This window comes from Pecten maximus, chromosome 2 (genome assembly GCF_902652985.1).
Source record: "Pecten maximus chromosome 2, xPecMax1.1, whole genome shotgun sequence".
Lineage (NCBI taxonomy): Eukaryota > Metazoa > Mollusca > Bivalvia > Pectinida > Pectinidae > Pecten > Pecten maximus.
In genome coordinates this window covers 16,134,035-16,157,845 of record NC_047016.1, presented here as the reverse complement: position 1 = coordinate 16,157,845, position 23,811 = coordinate 16,134,035, and the positions used below count along the sequence as shown (strand labels likewise).

Genomic DNA, 23,811 nt, shown 5'->3' with positions numbered 1-23,811 from the left:
AGGTAAGGTTCAAAGTACATTATACAACTCATTATTTTTCAAAGGACAAGTCATTTACTTACCTGAAGAGCCAATCAAAGTGTGAAAACTGTCAGTAAATTGGTTGTGGACCTTTGTTATTTTTTCACATATTTACTCACTTCACATGGATATAAACTTTTCTTCCCATGATTAACCATGAATGCATTTTGAAATAATTATTGAATTAAACTTTAAAGATAAAATCCTCGACAAATTGATAAAAAAAAAAGATTTTTTTTTTTTACATTCTGAGCTAAATTGAAGATTGTAACACTGTAAGAAAAATAGTTGTAACTGTGACAACCTCAAAGTCTAAATAATCTGATTTTGAAATGCTTAATAAAATAAAATAACAATTTCTGCAGCAACAACTTTCAGTTAAAAAGTTCCCTGACTTAAGGGTACAGACAAACTTACTTCTAAGTTCCCTGACTTAAGGGTACAGACAAACTTACTTCTAAGTTCCCTGACTTAAGGGTACAGACAAACTTACTTCTAAGTTCCCTGACTTAAGGGTACAGACAAACTTACTTCTAAGTTCCCTGACTTAAGGGTACAGACAAACTTACTTCTAAGTTCCCTGACTTAAGGGTACAGACAAACTTACTTCTAAGTTCCCTGACTTAAGGGTACAGACAAACTTACTTCTAAGTTCCCTGACTTAAGGGTACAGACAAACTTACTTCTAAGTTCCCTGACTTAAGGGTACAGACAAACTTACTTCTAAGTTCCCTGACTTAAGGGTACAGACAAACTTACTTCCAAGTTCCCTGACTTAAGGGTACAGACAAACTTACTTCCAAGTTCCCTGACTTAAGGGTACAGACAAACTTACTTCTAAGTTCCCTGACTTAAGGGTACAGACAAACTTACTTCTAAGTTCCCTGACTTAAGGGTACAGACAAACTTACTTCTAAGTTCCCTGACTTAAGGGTACAGACAAACTTACTTCTAAGTTCCCTGACTTAAGGGTACAGACAAACTTACTTCTAAGTTCCCTGACTTAAGGGTACAGACAAACTTACTTCTAAGTTCCCTGACTTAAGGGTACAGACAAACTTACTTCTAAGTTCCCTGACTTAAGGGTACAGACAAACTTACTTCTAAGTTCCCTGACTTAAGGGTACAGACAAACTTACTTCTAAGTTCCCTGACTTAAGGGTACAGACAAACTTACTTCTAAGTTCCCTGACTTAAGGGTACAGACAAACTTACTTCTGGGAGGCAACCTTGCTGCGAGAGTCCAAGTCTTTAAACTCCATATCTCTCTTAGTTAGCACCTAGAACGGTAATCAAACAGAACTCAAACCATGGAATTACGATATACATATCTCTCTTAGTTAGGACCTAGAACGGTAATCAAACAGAACTCAAACCATAGAATTACGATATACATATCTCTCTTAGTTAGCACCTAGAACGGTAATCAAACAGAACTCAAACCATGGAATTACGATATACATATCTCTCTTAGTTAGCACCTAGAACGGTAATCAAACAGAACTCAAACCATAGAATTACGATATACATATCTCTCTTAGTTAGCACCTAGAACGGTAATCAAACAGAACTCAAACCATGGAATTACGATATACATATCTCTCTTAGTTAGCACCTAGAACGGTAATCAAACAGAACTCAAACCATGGAATTACAATATACATATCTCTCTTAGTTAGCACCTAGAACGGTAATCAAACAGAACTCAAACCATGGAATTACGATATACATATCTCTCTTAGTTAGCACCTAGAACGGTAATCAAACAGAACTCAAACCATGGAATTACGATATACATATCTCTCTTAGTTAGCACCTAGAACGGTAATCAAACAGAATTCAAACCATGGAATTACGATATACATATCTCTCTTAGTTAGGACCTAGAACGGTAATCAAACAGAACTCAAACCATAGAATTACGATATACATATCTCTCTTAGTTAGCACCTAGAACGGTAATCAAACAGAACTCAAACCATGGAATTACGATATACATATCTCTCTTAGTTAGCACCTAGAACGGTAATCAAACAGAACTCAAACCATGGAATTACAATATACATATCTCTCTTAGTTAGCACCTAGAACGGTAATCAAACAGAACTCAAACCATGGAATTACGATATACATATCTCTCTTAGTTAGCACCTAGAACGGTAATCAAACAGAACTCAAACCATGGAATTACGATATACACATCTCTCTTAGTTAGCACCTAGAACGGTAATCAAACAGAACTCAAACCATGGAATTACGATATACACATCTCTCTTAGTTAGCACCTAGAACGGTAATCAAACAGAACTCAAACCATGGAATTACGATATACACATCTCTCTTAGTTAGCACCTAGAACGGTAATCAAACAGAACTCAAACCATAGAATTACGATATACATATCTCTCTTAGTTAGCACCTAGAACGGTAATCAAACAGAACTCAAACCATGGAATTACGATATACATATCTCTCTTAGTTAGCACCTAGAACGGTAATCAAACAGAACTCAAACCATGGAATTACGATATACATATCTCTCTTAGTTAGCACCTAGAACGGTAATCAAACAGAACTCAAACCATGGAATTACGATATACATATCTCTCTTAGTTAGTACCTAGAACGGTAATCAAACAGAACTCAAACCATGGATTTACGATATACATATCTCTCTTAGTTAGCACCTAGAACGGTAATCAAACAGAACTCAAACCATGGAATTACGATATACATATCTCTCTTAGTTAGCACCTAGAACGGTAATCAAACAGAACTCAAACCATGGAATTACGATATACATATCTCTCTTAGTTAGCACCTAGAACGGTAATCAAACAGAACTCAAACCATGGAATTACGATATACATATCTCTCTTAGTTAGTACCTAGAACGGTAATCAAACAGAACTCAAACCATGGAATTACGATATACACATCTCTCTTAGTTAGCACCTAGAACGGTAATCAAACAGAACTCAAACCATGGAATTACGATATACATATCTCTCTTAGTTAGCTCCTAGAACGGTAATCAAACAGAACTCAAACTATGGAATTACGATATACACATCTTTATACCCTGATAGTTTTTATTGTATTATATGTAACTTTATTGATAATAGTATTTTTTTTAATTTTCCAGTTTAATGATCAGTTGTGTAAACTTAAGATGCATCACTTAATTTTCACTAACTTATGTTTGTGAGTGTTGACATATGATTGATACTCCCCAAGAGGTGATATAAGAAATGGTGTTTAAATACCTTATATCTTTTGAGTTTGAAGAAAATACATTATTTACAAATGAAGTTTAATCATTCAACTTTCGATGACCCATGAAATACCTGATTTACATCCCGAAGTAATCGTTCCTGCTTGCCCCGTTTTCTCTCCATATCCTTCACCTCTGATCTCAAAGAGCTGAGTTGATCTGCTGCCTTAAGAAGTTCAACTCCTGCCTGATTGGCTCGTCGTTCTAATTCAGACGTTTCCTTTATCGTAGACTTGAGGTTGTGGTTAGCAGAGTCATACTGGTCAATAGTTTCTCTTGCCTAAAATGATCACCAGTCAGAACATTTTATCACCAGTCAGAACATTTTATCTAAATGTGTATAATAGAGGGAAGCCCAGTAATTCAATACAATAATATAAATCATATTTGTTTTCATCAGGGAGATATTGTGTAGTTTGACTTTTGCTTCATTAAAACTTACCTGATCCCTAGCCCCTTTCAGATCATTGTTACACTGTTTAAGGAGTGTGTCAGCATCACGTAGCTGACTACGTCTTTTAGACAGAGTTTTCTCTATTCCTTCTACTTCATTTCTGACAAAGCGCTGCCGACTCTTGACCATGTACTCCTCCAGAGAGTCGTCCGAACTGTCTAGGTCATCCATGGCATTCTTCCACATTTTCCTATTGAGGAAATTTTCAAAATTAACAAAAGCTAAATAAAGTAAAATTTTGAGATACCATAGAAATATATAGTAACTACTATTAAATCATATGAATATTGAAATCATTTTTCAAAACCAGCACATTACAAGGAAAGTGAACAATACTTGTGTCTGAAGCAGTATTCATTTTTTTCCATATAATTTCAGATTATATATAAACTAAATTCTCTGAATTTTGTTCAATCAGAATGATTAATAAGTTAAAATTGACCTAGCCTCAGGTTAATCAACATTTCTTTACTTAGATTTTTCGCATGAAATCATCTAAAATGTGCTCATGTGGAAACATTTTAATTTCCAGAAGTTAAGGAATATTGTTGAAATTGGGGTTTGGTTTCACCATGTCTGTTATGACAGGTAATGCTTACTTTTTCTTGTTAGACTTGAGTCGGTATGCCTTGAGGAAGTCCAGTTCATCCTTGGCTTCATGCTTGCCCTGTTCAAGTTGTCTCTCTTCCTTGCGCAAGTTCTTTAGTGACTTCTTCTGTTTGTCGATGGCAAGGTCAAGTCCTTCCAGCTCATCCCGTCGGTCTTCCAACTCGTTCTGGAGTCTCTTTATTAACCGATGATCCTCACCGGCCTTCGATTCCTCCTGTCAAGGTCAATAATACATTCTTTACTTCAGGCAGACAACAAACAATGCCATGTCAAACACTTCATCTATAGTATCAATATAATCTAATATTATAGTACATTATGTTAAATATTGAATTAAGTTCTCAGATTAGATTATTGATCTCAACAAGTACCCCTTAATTCCTCCATCATCATTTTAGGTCAATTTTCTGACCCTCCATGCAAACCTGCACTACTGTTTCAAGCTGGCAGTTATGATTCAACTAATGATTCTTGGTTTTATCCTAAAAATCCGTCCCTTTTTGTCTGATTTTTAGAGCTCTGTGGACCTGCCTGTTATTTGGGTTAAAGTTAAATTTCTTACCTGTTCTCTAAGAATACGATGCTTCAGACGCTTTAACTTTTCCTGGAGCTCTGCTATGTAGTCCTCCTGAAGAAGAAATCAAAACCAGGTGTTAAACTATGATCTATGAAATTCTATGAAGCATAGTATATGGTAGCTCTATGTCAATTAAAACAAATTGTCAGCAAGAAGGTAAATTCTGATCCATGTTTTATTTATTTTTTGGGTTTTTTTTTTTTTTTAATTTCTTACAATGGTACAATTTGTTCTATTTATAGTGAAATGTTGACTACAATTAATGTAAAGTGCCAATAACAATATCACAGCTATTCTTTAATACAGCTTGTATGTTCTAACTTCTATTACAAGTATCAATTTCAAACACAAAACTACTATATCAATATGTCACATCTAAGTGCTCAATTAAAATATTGACTTGGCCGCATTTAATATCCAGGACTTTTACTGGCATAATAACATTACGCCTTCTTGTTAAAAAATAAAGTTTACTTTTCCTCACAATACACTTGGATTCTATACCCAGTCAATATAAATGGTCTCCAGCGAAGCAGAGTTCTATGTGTAACCTTTATACATGTATTAAATTGATGTGTATATGGAAAGATAACATTTAAATTTCTTTTCATGTAATGGCAAAACAATTTTACGCCCAATGATCTGCCGAGACCACAAGCATTACAGACTATCATACCGTATTAGATGGGTAATGGTGACCTGTTTGACCCCTACAATAGTAGGTAGATATACAGTCCTAGTCCAGATTTAAATGGAAATCATTATCAGGTAATGATTTGACACCAACAGCGGGAAATTTAATGCCGTATATAAAGACCAAAAATTCCTATAGCTTATATACACCTTTAACGAGTTTGGGCAGGTAAAATTAGCACAGGTATATTGATCAACTAGGTAAGGTACCGTTACAGGTAATATGGATATCAGCATTGTTACAAATGAATGACATATATTGAAATGTGATAGCATTTAGATTTAGTGAATTCCAATTAAAGTTGATCTGCTATAAGCGATTTCAAACAATTAGCCAAATTTTCACAAGGATTACTTGAGCCTAGTCTAATATTAACTTCAAAATTATTTTAAGATTCATGTCAATGAAGTCTGAAAGCCCCATTATCAGTTTTTTAGTAATGGTGGTTACACACAAGATTAAATCAGACTTTGTCAATAACACATAAAATTAAACCTGAATCCTTGGAAAGTCCATTGATAGAGATAAATACCAGTGACTTGTTATTGACAGTAGTCTGTATATAATCCCCCGTCATCACGGGTACCTGTTGTACTTTTACTATGTATTTATGTTGTGTATGCCAGTATATCATAATAAGAATGCAAATGAAGATAAATATGATTATTCTATAAAACTTGAAACTACCTGAAATTTAAAATCATTCACATTATTTGGTATCAATAAGTTAATTCTGTGTTAAGTTGATTTACAAGAATGCATATTAACAATTTAAAGAAGTAATATGAAGGAATTAGAACTTAAAAAATAAAAATCCTAGTAAAAGGTTAAGTAGCCTATCTTTATATCACAATGCACACTTATTCTGTGTAATACAAGTGAATTCTAATATTATCAAAATATCTTTACTAGTTTAAAATTAACCACAAGGTGTGAATTAAAGATTTTGGGTTTTTTTTTCTTTTAATTTCAGGAGGAAAAGACTCCATTTCTTTCTTTACTAAAATGACATACCCGGTATAAGTATCAACTACATGGCACAACAGGTAGATAATGATATATAGTTCTATTATATCAGAGGGGAACCCAGAAATTCAGATAAAAATGTAAAGATTTACAAACATCTAATACTTAACTTTCACCATTTCAGAATCTAAAGCCACATACTAAATCAAAGGCTAAAGGTAAATATTATTAGGCGATAGTTTGATATGTGCCAGTATGGTATCTCCTTATTGACCGCGTACAGCCTCGGACATCACGTCCACTACACAATAGACAGTGTATTTGTTGTATCAATATTTACCTGGGAGAGATATATCCCCCATTCACAGTCCTTAATACCACAGTATGTACTCGCCTGGTCCTCAACTTCACAAGTGGAGAAAGACTATTGTTACTGGTATATATTATAAACACTTTGGTGGAGAATCAGGCACCAGGATTATACTGATTTTAAAATTAAACAGTATATGTGCTTTAAAACTTGTCCTTGACAAGCTTTCACCGAATTATATATTAAACTGCTGCAGAAAAATATTGACGGGACAAAATGAAACATTTTTTTAAATGGATAGCTTGATTCAATTAATATATAAATAGATAATAAAGAAATTGATGTGTAATTGTGTAGAAAGTACGTGGTGATCAAATGTCCAGTAAAGATACTTATCCCTCAGGAACACCTGGTCCTAGCTTCCTTTTACATTCATCTCAATGTGTCAGTCTAGGTGTCATTTGGACATATGTATTGTAATTAGTTCTGATTATAAGTCTGTATTTTCTTATTTTTATGACATTTAACATCAAAAGTACATCTAAACTGTTTAGAAAGTTTTTAGATTTTTTAGACATTAAAACTACATTACATTTGATTAATCGAAAGTTGATGACAAGACAACATTTTATATGTACTGATTATATACAGTCTTAATCCTCCTAATTCTTTATCAAATGACCAGTCTATGTGTAGTGGCCTCCATATTTGTGTATAGGACATCCAACCATTTACAGAGGAGATGTGTATCTACAGATCTTATCAATTAACTGATACTGTTTATAATTATAGTCAGGCGCTAAGATTTTGTTAAATATACCTACTTAGATTTTTTTAATCAAAAATCATTAATTCACACAGATAGTCTGCAAGGAGCTTGTGGGAACCAGATTCCAGCCACCACTACACGGTGATATGATTTTATAAGTCCAAAAGTATGAAAGAGCTGTGATTACTTTATATAATCTTACGTACATAACAATTTCATCAAAGTCAAAGTTATTTCTTATGCACATTGCAATTTTTTTCAAAGATAGAGTTTGCAAAATATTTTAATTTATCAAAATTGTATTAGTAAAAAGAAACAAAAAGGAGAAAAAAAACATGTTTTCTTGTATGTCTAATGTCATGATCATAAACAGTTAAGAAAATATTTTCCAAAAATAAAAACCTAGTTGACAATGTTTTTGCTCCATGATTTTAATGGCATTTCTATTGACAGATAAGACCTGAAGTTAAAGCTGATTTTTAAATCCTTATAAAGCTTTATACTGAGAAATTACTATATCCAATGAGAACACTTGTGTTGATGTGATAATCCTACTACTCAGAGAGCCTTCTGGTGTCCCAAAACATCCAAAAGAATGGGACATGTCTACACAGAACACTTTATATGGTAATCCATAACAATAGTTGTCAATACTGTAACACATGTACCATGTAGGTAACTATCCTAACGTATGATAAATCGACACCTGTCTAATCAGACACCTCTGTTGTCCAGATAAACATACATTTCAGGGATTAACTATGTAGAGTAGTACCAAACTAAACATTATATTTTATATGGTTTGGATGGCTAGGACCAACTTGATTCAACTTAATTGGTTAAAGTGATGAAGTGTCATCACTATCAGACACATACGGACGGTTAGGACCAACAATGATCAGAAAATCACAATTCCAATGATTGCTATTCTTCACATGAAGCTCCAGAAGATAAAGTTTGAATGTGTAATAACTCATTAGGTCGTTTGATTGTCTAATAACTCATTAGGTCGTTTGAATATCTAACAACTCATTAGGTCGTTTGATTGTCAAATAACTCATTAGGTTGTTTGAATATCTAACAACTCATTTGGTCATTTGAATGTCTAACAACTCATTAGGTCGTTTGAATATATATCTAACAACTCATTAGGTCGTTTGAATATCTAACAACTCATTAGGTCGTTTGAATATCTAACAACTCATTAGGTCGTTTGAATATCTAACAACTACAAGGTCATTTGAATGTCTAATAACTCATTAGGTCGTTTGAATATATATCTAACAACTCATTAGGTCGTTTGAATATCTAACAACTCATTAGGTCGTTTGAATATCTAACAACTCATTAGGTCGTTTGGATGTCTAACAACTTACCAGATCGTGATGCTCGGGTACATTACAGAACAAGTAGCTATCATCGTCTCCTCCAACGCCTCCCTTGAGGATCCCTCGGGGCTGACCGGAGCTATCCATTGCCAGGGCCCCTGCCACTGTAACATTCACATGTATACATAATTTATCAAACATTTAACTAGAAATTTCAAAATATTACATCCACCTCTAAGCACGATAAAGCTGGTTAATATTCATTCAAGTTATTGAATTTTTTTTTATGTAATAATTTTATTTTATAAATAAAAATCCATACTAGTGAAGATTTCAGAAGCATTAAATCTGCATCAAAATTGTCTACATTGCTGTAACTAAGCCTTGATTTAACTCCAATAACAGTGAAACCAGTCCTGTAGGCTAAATGAACACATAAGACAGGTTGGTCTTTATATACAGTTGATCTCTGTACACAGGTATAAACTAGTTAGTACAACAAGTACCTGTAGTTGAGTTGGCTCAGACAACAATACAGGGTATACAATCAATGGAAAAGTCGACTTACTAAATGATACATTTATTGATATAGGTGTGATTTTTTTCTGAATAAAATTTGACGTCGACAGTACCGAATGGCATGCATCGCAGATTTATTACATACCATTCTGAGTGCTATTTAGGTCTTAAAACAAAATACCCTTGAAAAATATACAAAGCTCAAAATATAAAAAATGCTGTGCAGTGTTAGAATAAAGACAATTCTTTTATAAGCTATCATGTAGGATAACAATAGGAAGAGATCAGATAACCACAGGTATATAACAGGTATATAACAGGTATATACCAACAGTTAATTTACTTAGTAATTAGTGTATCATGTTCCACTACCTAACGAGTCTCCCTGACATTAACCAAAAATCTCCTCATAAAAGTGACCATTAATGTAATATTGAAGCCGACAGCTAATCCTACCTCTGTGCTATATAATTAAGTCCTCTCCAGGTGTGTGAGGCGAAGAGCACCACCAACATGAATACCAATGTTTTGGGTATACACCTACCACAAGACAATCGACACAGTCCACACACGCTCTCCTGTACGATACGCTCTCCTGTACTACATCCTCATCGTGTTCCCACCCCGAGTGTAATACACTACTATTCCACTACACTACGGAGTGTAATGCAGATTAAGAGGTAATTGTCGACAGATTGTCATTAGCCAAGGCTAAGGCGACATATTACAGGTATTAACTAGGGTACAGTAAACCATGTGTTATATACAGGTACAGCTATACAGGACTATAACACTAAACCCTATTGACAAGCTTCAGATCTACACAATGTCAAACAGCAAGTCATGTGACATAAACATGTCCAGACAAAAATGTTAAAAGTCAGTCGGTCAGGCGGGCACCTAGGTAGGGTATAGGCACAGGTAAAAATAACAGGTAAGCTAATTAGATAGTCGGATGTAGCATTTACTATAACTACACCGATAACGACACAGATGGCAAAAATCAATGAAGATTTTCAAGTTCAATAAAAGTCTTAGAAGAATCAATATTGTGCCTGTTTTTGTTTAAAATATGCTTCACACATGTACACCCACACTACTAACATATCACATATCCCCAAACATGTACATACAGATATTAATTAATTATACATGACGCTCACAAAGCTATCGTGTCACCAGCCATGTTTTTTTTAAGATAATTGGTTTACCCTATTGTTCTGACTATATGCTAATCATTCAAAGTTTGGTCAACTTAATATGAAAACAAGCACATATTCTACAGTGATCTCAAATCCTTAACCTATCAATCTGACACAGGAAAATATATAATGAAATCACAAATAAAGATATCTATGGTGAAATTTACATAAATCTTTCTCCTACTTCTAAACAACAAGCTCACAAGGCATCCAACCGTCTGTACACAGGTTTTCCATTAAAAAACAAAGACATTCCCTTTTTATTGGGGATATGGAGAGAATATCGCTATAGATTTCCTGGAGTATTTAACACCACTAATGATAGAGCCTATAGACAATGAAAATCAATAATGGCAGCAATTCATTCTTGTGTGTGTTTTTCCACTATATATATGTTGAGAGGCAGACCCTGCCATTTTTGCTTCAATATTACTTAATCAGCATTTTATATTACAAACACAGGCAAATATAAATGATATTTCTATAAGAACTGCTTATCCTGAATTGAACAACAGCTTCAAGTTCTATTTAGTAAAACTAATTTAGAATCTGATATACCATGTACATATACATTCTGACTGTACATGTACTTTCTGACTGTACATGTACCTTCTGACTGTACATGTACCTTCTGACTGTACATGTACCTTCTGACTGTACATGTACCTTCTGACTGTACATGTACCTTCTGACTCTACATGTACCTTCTGACAGTAATGTACCTTCTGACTGTACTTCTGACTGTACATGTACCTTCTGACTGTACATGTACCTTCTGACAGTAATGTACCTTCTGACTGTACATGTACCTTCTGACAGTAATGTACCTTCAGACTGTACATGTACCTTCTGACTGTACATGTACTTTCTGACTGTACATGTACCTTCTGACTGTACATGTACCTTCTGACTGTACTTCTGACTGTACATGTACCTTCTGACTGTACATGTACCTTCTGACAGTAATGTACCTTCTGACTGTACATGTACCTTCTGACAGTAATGTACCTTCTGACTGTACATGTACCTTCTGACTCTACATGTACCTTCTGACTCTACATGTACCTTCAAATACCTTCTGACAGTAATGTACCTTCTGACTGTACATGTACCTTCTGACAGTAATGTACCTTCTGACTGTACCTTCTGACTGTACATGTACCTTCTGACTCTACATGTACCTTCTGACAGTAATGTACCTTCAGACTGTACTTCTGACTGTACATGTACCTTCTGACTGTACATGTACCTTCTGACTCTACATATACCTTCTGACTGTACCTTCTGACTGTACATGTACCTTCTGACTGTACATGTACCTTCTGACTCTACATGTACCTTCTGACTGTACATGTACCTTCTGACTGTACATGTACCTTCTGACTGTACATGTACCTTCTGACTGTACATGTACCTTCTGACAGTAATGTACCTTCTGACTGTACATGTACCTTCTGACAGTAATGTACCTTCTGACTGTACATGTACCTTCTGACTCTACATGTACCTTCTGAGTGTACATGTACCTTCTGACTCTACATGTACCTTCTGACAGTAATGTACCTTCAGACTGTACTTCTGACTGTACATGTACCTTCTGACTGTACATGTACCTTCTGACTGTACATGTACCTTCTGACTGTACATGTACCTTCTGACTGTACATGTACCTTCTGACTGTACATGTACCTTCTGACAGTAATGTACCTTCTGACTGTACATGTACCTTCTGACAGTAATGTACCTTCAGACTGTACTTCTGACTGTACATGTACCTTCTGACTGTACATGTAACTTCTGACTGTACATGTACCTTCTGACTGTACATGTACCTTCTGACTCTACATGTACCTTCTGACTCTACATGTACCTTCTGACTCTGCATGTACCCTCCAGTCAGAAAACAGTCATCTGTTTTTAGTTTCAAACATTTAAATCTAAAGTAAAAATAATTGCATTTAAAGGTGTAAATTCAAAATCCAAATTAAACCCAACTGATTTCTGTTATCAATTTTATCAATAAATTCTTGAAATAAATGTCTTTGAAACTGGCAATATGGTTTATATAAAGTAGGATGAAGTATGTACCATGAATATCTTCACCTTGACAGACATTCATACAGGTAGATAAAGGATTGGAACCTACCAACAAACCCTGGATTTGTATATATCTGATCAATGTGGGGTGTCATGGATGTATACCGATACACTTAGAGAAAATCATTACAGAGATAAATTCTCTTCAATTTCACATCATATACACATACATATATGTACATATAAAAAGAGATCTTTTTAAACATATTGTGTATGACAATCCACAGAACCAAGGTTTTGGGTCTAATACTGATAACGAATCCATCATTTAAAGGGTTTTATTCTTCAGCCTAGTTAGTAAAACATTTAAACCTATTTCTTATACTGATAAAATGTATATTAGTCTAGCAGTTGAATAAATATATTTAAGGAGAGAAGAACATTTTTATCCCATAAAAAAGTATTATTTAAAAGAAAGGAAATGAACAGATATATTTGATACTGGCAAAGTAACTATTACATCTGTTGATATTACTCACAGCTCTATTTTACCATTAGTCAGCAGCTTACACTATTGATCAAAGACAGTTTAGTGGCTATAATCGACAGGAATAATTTGTCAATTAGAAATGTTATTAAAGACATAAATAAGTGTCTGAAAAAAGAAAGTTTTCTGCTTCAGAAATGATTTCTCTTAGAGGCTAATTTTCCAAACTCATGGCCCCCTTTCGTTTTTGGTTTTGATGATCTCTTTAAACATCTCCTCCCATGAGCTGTCAAATCCTTAAATCATATATGAGTGCGCAACAACTTTACAAGGTTTAAGAGTAATAAGTTACTTACATATTGGACTTGGTGGAGCACTGAGTGAAGCATTTACTCTCGAATGTTTGACAGGTGTTCCTGTGGCCATGGGAGTCACTGGGAGGAAAGTCACTCTCGGCCCTGGGGACCCTGGTATAAACTGCACCGGTGGAGGAGGAGGGGGTGGTGGAGGGGGTGCACCCCCGCCCCCAGAACCACCTGTAGGAATTCTTCCACCCTGGGGATAGTATATCCGGCCGCCAGGGCGATCTGTGGAAGTCGAATAAGCAGGTAAGAACACCCTGCCACTATTGTAGGGTACATTTTGTGCTGGTGTGGCTGCAACAGGTATATAAGTTTGTGCTCCTACATTATATGGCGGGGCCATGGCTACAGAAGGGGCACCACTAGTCTGAGTTGAGGTGTACCCAGGTGTCTGAGTCCCAGCTCCTCCCGTCTGGGGCATCGGATCTGAAGTTAGCCCCCGTATATGACGCTGTCCTGATGGTTGCATCCCCCAAGAAGTACCTCCTGGACCAAGCTGTACACCTCGCCCTGGGTACGGAGCCTGATATCCATCCATTATTGGGACACCACCAGGATTAGACTGACCTGCCATATTCTGGCCAGGGATCCCTAACATTGGGGCACCTACAGGGACTCCACCTCCAGCTGGGAAATACTGGCCTGGTGTTCCTGGCATTGGTGCTCCGCCGGGAACACCACCGGGAACACCACTGGGAACACCGCCAGGGGCGCTATTTGGCATGTTGGGGGCTGCATTTCCTCCCTGTACTGGACGATACACCTGGGGGCGCTGCACAGGTTCAAATGCTGTTTTGGGGGCTGTGGAAGACGTATGCTGTCGGCGTCGATCCTTGTCGTGATGGCGGCCACTGCGGCCCTTACTGCTGCCATGACTACGCTGACTTCTATGGCTCCTTTGGCTCATTCTGTCATCATCACCTGGGAACAGTTTCAAATAATTATTTTATGGATATTCATCAGTATTTGTTCCTTTTTTCATATCTTTAAAAGGATAACCAACATCAGTTAATCTCAAATAAATATCTGTCTTTATGCTTTTATGTTTTTCTTTTTAAGAGACAATTGGTCACAAACAGAAGTCACACTCCAGTAAATTTTGTGTAATTTTTTATATTGATTGAACTACTGTCAAGTTATTAGTATGATATACAATGCTAAAATAATCACATTTCCAATTTATAAAAAAAATATTTATGTACCAGTTTGTTATTCAAGACTGAATTGAAATTGACAAGTGTTATGAAAATTAGATCAAAAAGAGCTCAGTTTTAACTTAAATATCTAAGGAGAATGTACAACAAAAGGTGTTGAGAAACTCAGAAAATACTATATAGCCCTAAGAAAGGCAGTCAATTGTTATGAAATGATCAATTTTGAAGATAAACAATGAGAAACAACTCTATATTTGAGAAACTTCTTTCCAAATTTCTGTAATAGTTATATGTGTAAATTCCAGAAAGAAATCTATACATAATATTTTACCCCGGGTAAATTTTTATCACTCTATCTATTCAACATATTGTTTCTTATATCTGTTTTCTCATCTTTACTACCACAACTCACTACCATCCAATATTTACCTCTATCTCTGCGAGACCTGTGGCCAGATCGGGCATCTTCTGACCGGGGTCGGTGGCTGCTATCTCTCGCAGACGATAATCGTGGCTGCTGTTGAGGGTCGCTTGCATAGCCAGAATGTGCTCCTGGGGCTGCTCCTGATGCAGGCATGCAGGCTGAATGTCCCCCCGGGGCTGCTCCAGCAGGCATGTAGGCTGAATGTCCCCCCGGGGCTGCTCCAGCAGGCATGTAGGCTGTGGGTCGGGAGTAAGCTGCTCCCTGTGGAAAATACATATACGTTTATGACAGTATATTTGTTATTTATCAAGATTCTAAACAATTATCACCCAAAATAATCAGAATACAATTATTCAATTAAGATATACAAGAAATAAAACCATCAAAGAAAGTACAATTATTCATTTCTTACCAAGTTTGGTCTCTGTGGAGAAGCTGGCATCACAGAGACTGGTACTCCTGGCTGTGTACCAAGGTTAAGTCGAGGCACTGGAGCAGCCGTCTGGCCAGGGTAAACGTTCTGTAAGATCACAATGAAAACAGATGTACTTTTAAATGATCTTCCTAATTAAGTAATCTGAACACTTATTTTTTTAGAATCATTTTTTTTGGAACAAAAAGATAGGATTACCAAGTGCTTCTTTACTTTGAGAGATAATGACAAACATACTGCTATGTTTTGTACTTATCCACTACAGACATACATACCGGGGTAAAACCTGGATCTGGTTGGATGTCCGTCTGAGCCTGAGTACCAGCCGAACTTAAGGTGTTGGGCATTGTCTGTATGTAGGCAGACTGCATGGCAAGAGTTTCCTTAAGCCGATTGACTTCCTGACGTAACTTCCAGAGACCATCATCGAAACCAGGATTGACTGACAAATATAAAAAGATAAGATATGATTGAGGTAACAGTTTAAAACAATGGTTGCTTTGCTCAATTTCCTGTCCAGACTCAGTTTTTAAAGTTTGTTTGATTTTTGATAAAAAAAAAAAGTCATTGCTATAGAATATTTTATTCACAATCCGAAAAATTGATAAACCAAAGTTGCATAGCCCATCAATTTTCCATCACTAAATCCCCAGAAATTGCTGAAAAGTCTACAGTCAACAGTCTTTTTTGGGAACTATATTTATTGCATGAGGTTCTATAAAGATCAAATCTTACTTGGTCCTCGTGGGCTGCTGTACAACTGGTCCAACATGCCATTCAGGTGCTCGATCTCGTCCCTCTGGGCATCCAGTATCTCATACAGGCGTGCCAGCTCATCTTCCTGGGCCGCTGTTAGATACAACAGAAAAATTTACTATTCAGCATGAGTTGTCTGCCCTTAGTTGGAGCAAAGTGTGACAGTTTGTTATCTCAAATTACAGGATGAAATAAGGAAGTCTCTCAAAATCTTTAATAACAAATCATGTATACCCTGGGTACATTAAATCATATCTGTTTTTATTCTAAGAATTCCCTATGATTCAATGAATATGTGTCATACATTTATCTTCCACAATCTAAATAGGTCTAATTATACAAATATCAGCAAAAAAAAATTCTATTGCATCAAGTTAAACCACAAACCAAGAAGTGCGACTATATTACTACCACTAAACCTGTCACATCAACACGTGTGTACTGGTCTACTGTCCACAGTTTGTCATCACTGTGTTAAGGTGTACTGGTCTACTGGCCACAGTTTGTCATCACTGTTAAGGTGTACTGGTCTACTATCCACAGTTTGTCATCACTGTGTTAAGGTGTACTGGTCTACTGGCCACAGTTTGTCATCACTGTTAAGGTGTACTGGTCTACTGTCCACAGTTTGTCATCACTGTGTTAAGGTGTACTGGTCTACTGGTCACAGTTTGTCATCACTGTTAAAGTGTACTGGTCTACTGGCCACAGTTTGTCATCACTGTTAAGATATACTGGTCTACTGTCCACAGTTTGTCATCACTGTGTTAAGGTGTACTGGTCTACTGGCCACAGTTTGTCATCACTGTTAAGGTGTACTGGTCTACTGGCCACAGTTTGTCATCACTGTGTTAAGGTGTACTGGTCGTCTGTCCACAGTTTGTCATCACTGTTAAGGTGTACTGGTCGTCTGTCCACAGTTTGTCATCACTGTTAAGGTATACTGGTCTACTGTCCACAGTTTGTCATCACTGTGTTAAGGTGTACTGGTCTACTGTCCACAAGTTGTCATCACTGTTAAGGTATACTGGTCTACTGTCCACAGTTTGTCATCACTGTTAAGGTATACTGGTCTACTGGCCACAGTTTGTCATCACTGTTAAGGTGTACTGGTCTACTGTCCACAGTTTGTCATCACTGTTAAGGTGTACTGGTCTACTGGCCACAGTTTGTCATCACTGTTAAGGTGTACTGGTCTACTGGCCACAGTTTGTCATCACTGTGTTAAGGTGTACTGGTCTACTATCCACAGTTTGTCATCACTGTTAACGTGTACTGGTCTACTGTCCAGTTTGTCATCACTCTATTCTAGGTAAATCAGTGATCCCTTGTGTATGGATTCAGTGCACAGCCCTGTGAACCAATGACAAAACACCAGGAGGAAAGGGGAATCAAACCTGTCATAGTCAGGTGTGCACACACATGTACAAATGGATGAATTATTATTTCCTAAGAAAATATTTCACTAGATTTATATGACTAAAAAATGTAGCATCAACTATAACATTTAATAAATTTTGTCAGAAATTTTATCATAATCACACTGACTGTGTATCTCATATAAAAATTATCAAAATCATAAAGAAACAAATAAATACACTGTATAGAATCTTATAACTTTCATTTTGCAATAAAAAATGTTTAGCTACATTTCTGGAACCAATTCACAAAGATCAAATTGTAACACCATAAATATCTATATCTAACCCTCTCATTACAGATTTGTGTGGAAATTTCATCCATGAAATATAGCAAAAATATCCTTTGTGTATACCTGGTAGTATACACTGATTTATAAATCTGAGGTACAATGTTTATGGTGACATTTCATTAATGGTAGATTATTTGGATGTTAATTGTGCAGTAGGCTGGTGATGTTCCAAACAGGTGTGGGATACATCTTCTTACCTGACTTGGCTTGGAAACCAGCTAAAGTTTACAAACGTTCAACATTTACTATAGCGACAGACATATCCCTCATTATAACTCTAGAGCACAGTCCCTGTCTAACTCTAACAGGGAGTATACTCTACCATAAATGTTAAAGGTTCTTTAAGTCAAGTAAAGTAATGGAAGACCAAGCCAGTTGACTCTTCATTGACTTCCAAACAGACATGATAAATTTTAATGGTTTCTCGATTGTGATAAAATCTCCAGAAGCAAAAGTGCTGCCGGACTGATGGATATATAAACAACTGACATCTCTACATAGGGTCCATATTAAGTTTCAATTATCTTTGGAATCTAGCACCCAGTACACATGTTTCATATCAATTCTAAGTTCAGAGTTAGTATAATAATTCCCTGAATATATATAAAAGTATGTAATAAACAAAATACACTAAGTAATATTAAGTCTACATTATTTAAGACTGAGGTTGAAAAGTAATTTACAAAATGAAAAGTAATAGGTATCTGGGTCCTAACATGGGAACTACCATGGGATGGTGTATTACCTCTCCATTTGGTACAATCGTCTGTAAGTAATTAACACAGTGCTAATTGATGGCAAATTATTTACATGGCAACACTTAATATAAAATGACCTTAGCGATATGACCAGTTACAGATGGTAAAACTGGTGTTTTATCAACACAATGAAAACCCAAAAGGCTTTTTGTTTACAGCAATATGTAATAGGAAATTATGTGAAATGGAGATATATGTGAAATTTTTTTTTTAAATGGTTTTAACAAAGCTAAAGGATTTTTTATGATTTACTTTCAAGGGAGACAACTTGTACTCACTCATCATGTGATTAGACATATCAGTGTTCTGTACTTCACTAGATAGCTGTTTATCCCTCTCATCTAAACACTGTTTCAGTTGGTTTGCTACAACCTGTGCCTGTTCCAAGTCCTGACCTATGACCTGCATGCGAGCTTCCTGTTTTTCCTGCAATTCCACAAAAAAATGTGAGCTTTCATGTTATAAATAACAAAGGTAACGGAAACTATGAACTAGGTGTACCAACAAATCAATGGAATGTTCACTTTTTTTAAAAGAAATTCTATATATACTAATACCAGATACATAATAAAAACAAGATCTGTTATGTAGATAAAACAAATGTTTTGGTGATGTATTTCTCCAAATGTAGTGACCGACTTGGAAACAACGAAGTTACCTTCTGATCTTCTAGTTCATCCCGAGTAAAAGCCAGTTCTTTCTCATACTCCTTTTCCTGGTCCCTTAGTGCCTGTTCCATCATGACTGCCTCAGACTCCATGTCAATCAACTAATTAATTGATAAAGCAGCAAATTATTCCAAACTTTAAAACATGAAACACTCAAAGGGTTTCTTTTAAATGCATGCATTATTTTTTTTCTGCTAAATTATTCCTTGATATTTCTTTGAGAGGATGCCATTTCAACAAAATGTGGCCCACTTCTCAAACATTTCATATTTCCAGTTTCATTGTAAATGTGAACCCATGAGGCAGGTAAAATATTTTCCATGGAATTGTTATTGAATGCTTTCCTCATCTAGGAGGGTTATTTATCTGTCCTAAAATATTTAGTTATCATGTTTGTCTTCATTCTTTATGATTATAAAATTTGGCTAACTCTTAATCTTAACCTCTGAATCACATCAGGAGAAAATCCCTAAGGATAACAGGTTGAAGTCTTTGGTATATTAACTCACCTTGCGAGCATTTTCTTCTTCCTTGTTCCTCATGTTACGTCGAAGTTCAAGTAGTTCTCTTTGTAACTCATCGAACAATGCTTTCTCCTCGGAGTTCATCGAGCTTCTGTCAGACTCGGACTCGGGGCGGTACACAATCTTAGTGACCGGACGACCTTGAGCTGCCCTTTCCATTGTCTCCTTGAGCTTGGCTTTCAGCCTCTGAATCTCATTTTGCATTCTCTTCATCTCATCCTCATTGGCCTTCCTCTCTGCTTGGAGCTGTCAAGATTACCAATATACAAAATATCACTTACAAATATATTAACTCAGAACAATTTTTGTTTTTTTTTCCCAAATTTTTTCTTAACAATATCAATCTATCACACTTACATGACTTGTATGACATATTTACCTGACAATAAGATCAAACTCCCTACATCAATCACAAACAATTTCACAAACCTTATTCTCCTTGTCTTTGTTTTTGTCGTCACGTTTCACGAGTTTGTTTTCAGCCTTTGTAAGACCATCTCTTAATGCTTGTATCTCTGCATCAGCCTAAAATCAAAGATACACTCTCCTTATTTTAATCAAAAGTTCATTTTATTTATCAAAACATGAAATTCAGGGAATCAAATTCTCTTAAAAGATTGAAAGTTATACATAATTTAATTCCTATTCTCAGAATAAAAACTGCACATTATTTCATTTTTTGTGATGTCCAGCAAAGAAAAAAACAAAACGCTTTTGTTACATGATAAAATGATGATAAAATGTGTAACAAGTACTTACTTGGTTTGTCTTCTTCTTAGCATCATCAGCATCCCTGAAACTCTTGTTGACTTTGTCAGACATAAAATGCTGAAGATCTTTGAAGGTTTTACCCAGGTAATCTCGGTCATCGGTAGGCTCAACATTTGTCTGAAGAATTTATGTCCATAAGAGGTGAAAACATATTCAAGTATGTATTGTCTATATTTAAACAAAACTATTTACATACTGTATATCATGAAACTTTTGTTGTGTTAAAACTGTTGTTGCCTTTGTGGTTGCTATGGAATCATGAATATAGATAACAAATATTGTAATATGTATTATTGCTATATTATTGTTGCAAACGCCAACCATGCCATGAAAGCTCAGTCAGTTAGAATGCCGGCCACGTAACCTCAGGTGAAGATCTGAGGTGCATGTTCAATGCTCTCTACCCCTGTTGGTTTGTGTCAGAAACTGAGAAACAGACAGGTCTGTGCTGTTGTTGTTGTGTCCTTAGGCAAAACACTTAACTCTAATCTGTACTTCAAAATGACCCTGGCTGTTTATGAGTGAAAAAACCCAGCAAATATCCTAACCATAAAAATTGTACCCATGAAATGATTTGAAAACTTCGCACCATGAAAGAAAGTACACACAAACAATTCATGTTATACTGTTTGTTTTCTTAATGTAGAAAATATTAAATAAATGTGTCTTACCTTTCCTGTTTTTACACACTGTGACAAATCTTTTAGCCGTTTCCTGATCTCATGATGGGGCAGAGTTTCCCGAAGTCGAGATTGTCTTTCACCTTCCAGCTGTTCCTTATACGAGAGATTCTGTGCCTACAAGACAATCATTACAGACTTTGAACCTACAATGAGGTTATATTTCATGTTCTTTATAAATATCACCAACAATTCATGGTGTGATGACTACCACCTATACTACATTATACAATTAAGGACTTAGAGTGAGGTCTAGCCATGGTTTACAAACCTGGTCAGAGTAATATCAACTTAAAAACATTTACATAATATTCACTTTTACATAAAATATTAAGACCAATCAAGATGGCTCTATGTAGCCCTAATTACTTTGATGACCTCCAGCTGGTGTAGTCACCTGTACTCACCTTGATGGCCTCCAGCTGGTGTTGTAGTCACCTGTACTCACCTTGATGGCCTCCAGCTGGTGTTGTAGTCACCTGTACTCACCTCGATGGCCTCCAGCTGGTGTTGTAGTCACCTGTACTCACCTCGATGGCCTCCAGCTGGTGTTGTAGTCACCTGTACTCACCTCGATGGCCTCCAGCTGGTGTTGTAGTCACCTGTACTCACCTTGATGGCCTCCAGCTGGTGTTGTAGTCACCTGTACTCACCTTGATGGCCTCCAGCTGGTGTTGTAGTCACCTGTACTCACCTTGATGGCCTCCAGCTGGTGTTGTAATCGACGGTTTTCCTCATCCACTGCTGATGCCATGTTTGCCTGCTGTAGTGCTTTTGTAGCCCGGTCCTTTTCTATCTTCAATTGTGACTCAATTGCCTGTTTGTCATACTGAAATTAAGAAGTTTCCAGTTGTAAAACATTTGAAAATGAAATTAATATTGTAGTACATAAATACAATGGTAACTACTATTACAAAATGAATTAAAAGTATTAATGATTTATTACATTTTATTTGCACCATGGTTTCCATCGAGTGAAATCAAAACCTAATATTGCATGTACAGTCGAATCTGTATTAAGCGACCACTCAAGGGAAGTTGAAAAATGGTCTCTTAATGGAGAGTGGTCTCTTAATAGAGATGGTATCTTAAATTTAATAAATGTTCATAAGCTTTTTATTCGCTTTATAAATTGGCAATAATGATTTATAATATATATGAAAAATGAACCACCACTTTGAATAAAACAAAACAATTTTTTTTTTTTTTTTTTTTTTTTGGTGTATTTTTTTTTTTTTTTTATAATTATTACTGTGCTAATTTTTCATCACTACATGTATTTTTTGAAATTCTTTCAGCATAGCAAAATACATTGATTTAACATGAGAAATATATTTCATTGGTTAATTAGATTACTTTCAAATTATTGATATATATTTTTTTTAATTCCTGAAATCTTGGTCCGGATTTCCGCTCCGATTATTATTTACGTTCCTGCCTTTCCTACTTTTAAAACGGCAACTTTTTCACTGACAAATATCTGTTTTAATGTCTCAAAAAAGATAACAAATCACGATTTAACAGTAAGTTAACTGTTTATGCATTCCTTCATTGTTATATTTCGCTTGCAAATTGATATATCGTATATAAAACGTCTGAAAATCGTCAGAATTCCAGACGGTCACTTCGCCTCATCTCCCGTCCTTTTGCACGAAAAGTAAAACTACTTGGGTGATATTAAGGCATTTTGGAGACTTCTGGTCGCTTATTGGAGAGTTATTTTTATCACGGGAGCGAAAAATTGTGGTCGCTGGTCGCGTAAACAGAGGGTCGCTTAATAGAGTTAAAATATATAGCGAAAACGCTCGGGAGGAATTGAAATGGTCGCTTAGAACAGAGGGTCGTTAAATAGAGATGGTCGTTTGGACAGATTCGACTGTACCATCTTTTTACAAATTAATGTTGAATGTCTGCACTATATTTTTCACCTAAATCGTGCCAGGTTTCTGTTGCATGAAATATCCTTAAAAACATACCACTCATTCTTCTTCTTCTTATATAATCTACAATCGTCTTGACCCCTTTCCTGTCCATCAAGAATGTGACCTATGACCTTTAACCTTTAACCTACCTGTGCCTTCCTGCCAGCTTCCTTCAGTACACGCTTCAGGTCTACTAGTTCAGCTGAAGTGTTTTCCATCTGGTCCTGGTACTCTGCGTCCTTGGTACGAGTTCTATGTAGCTGGTCCTCCAACGTTTTGTTAAGGTTCTGGGTGTCACTCATGTTCTGTTCCATCTCCATTAATCGCTGTAATTAATCACAACCTTGGTTTACTACTCACTATGTGTGATAATCTTATCTATACATTGAGTATTGAATAAA

At 35.9% G+C, this 23,811-nt stretch overlaps 1 protein-coding gene across 12 annotated transcripts in view; it reads right to left on the bottom strand.

The window, feature by feature from the left end:
• Window positions 1–23,811, bottom strand: part of LOC117319586 (centriolin-like) — a 105,533-nt gene that overhangs the window by 30,214 nt on the left and 51,508 nt on the right. For 11 of the 12 annotated variants that reach the window (XM_033874372.1, XM_033874399.1, XM_033874435.1 and 8 more), the window contains 20 exons: window positions 23,560–23,736; window positions 22,183–22,317; window positions 21,480–21,605; window positions 20,797–20,925; window positions 20,467–20,562; window positions 20,023–20,283; window positions 19,504–19,614; window positions 19,124–19,271; window positions 18,285–18,305; window positions 16,356–16,469; window positions 15,896–16,062; window positions 15,600–15,707; window positions 15,193–15,448; window positions 13,604–14,530; window positions 9,051–9,166; window positions 4,921–4,986; window positions 4,349–4,572; window positions 3,738–3,939; window positions 3,369–3,575; window positions 1,237–1,301 (listed from right to left, as the gene is read on the bottom strand). In XM_033874372.1, the coding sequence (XP_033730263.1) occupies window positions 1,237–1,301; window positions 3,369–3,575; window positions 3,738–3,939; window positions 4,349–4,572; window positions 4,921–4,986; window positions 9,051–9,166; window positions 13,604–14,530; window positions 15,193–15,448; window positions 15,600–15,707; window positions 15,896–16,062; window positions 16,356–16,469; window positions 18,285–18,305; window positions 19,124–19,271; window positions 19,504–19,614; window positions 20,023–20,283; window positions 20,467–20,562; window positions 20,797–20,925; window positions 21,480–21,605; window positions 22,183–22,317; window positions 23,560–23,736 (3,656 nt within the window). The remainder of the gene's footprint in view (window positions 1–1,236; window positions 1,302–3,368; window positions 3,576–3,737; window positions 3,940–4,348; window positions 4,573–4,920; window positions 4,987–9,050; window positions 9,167–13,603; window positions 14,531–15,192; window positions 15,449–15,599; window positions 15,708–15,895; window positions 16,063–16,355; window positions 16,470–18,284; window positions 18,306–19,123; window positions 19,272–19,503; window positions 19,615–20,022; window positions 20,284–20,466; window positions 20,563–20,796; window positions 20,926–21,479; window positions 21,606–22,182; window positions 22,318–23,559; window positions 23,737–23,811) is intronic. The other variant, XM_033874385.1, reaches the window with a different exon arrangement.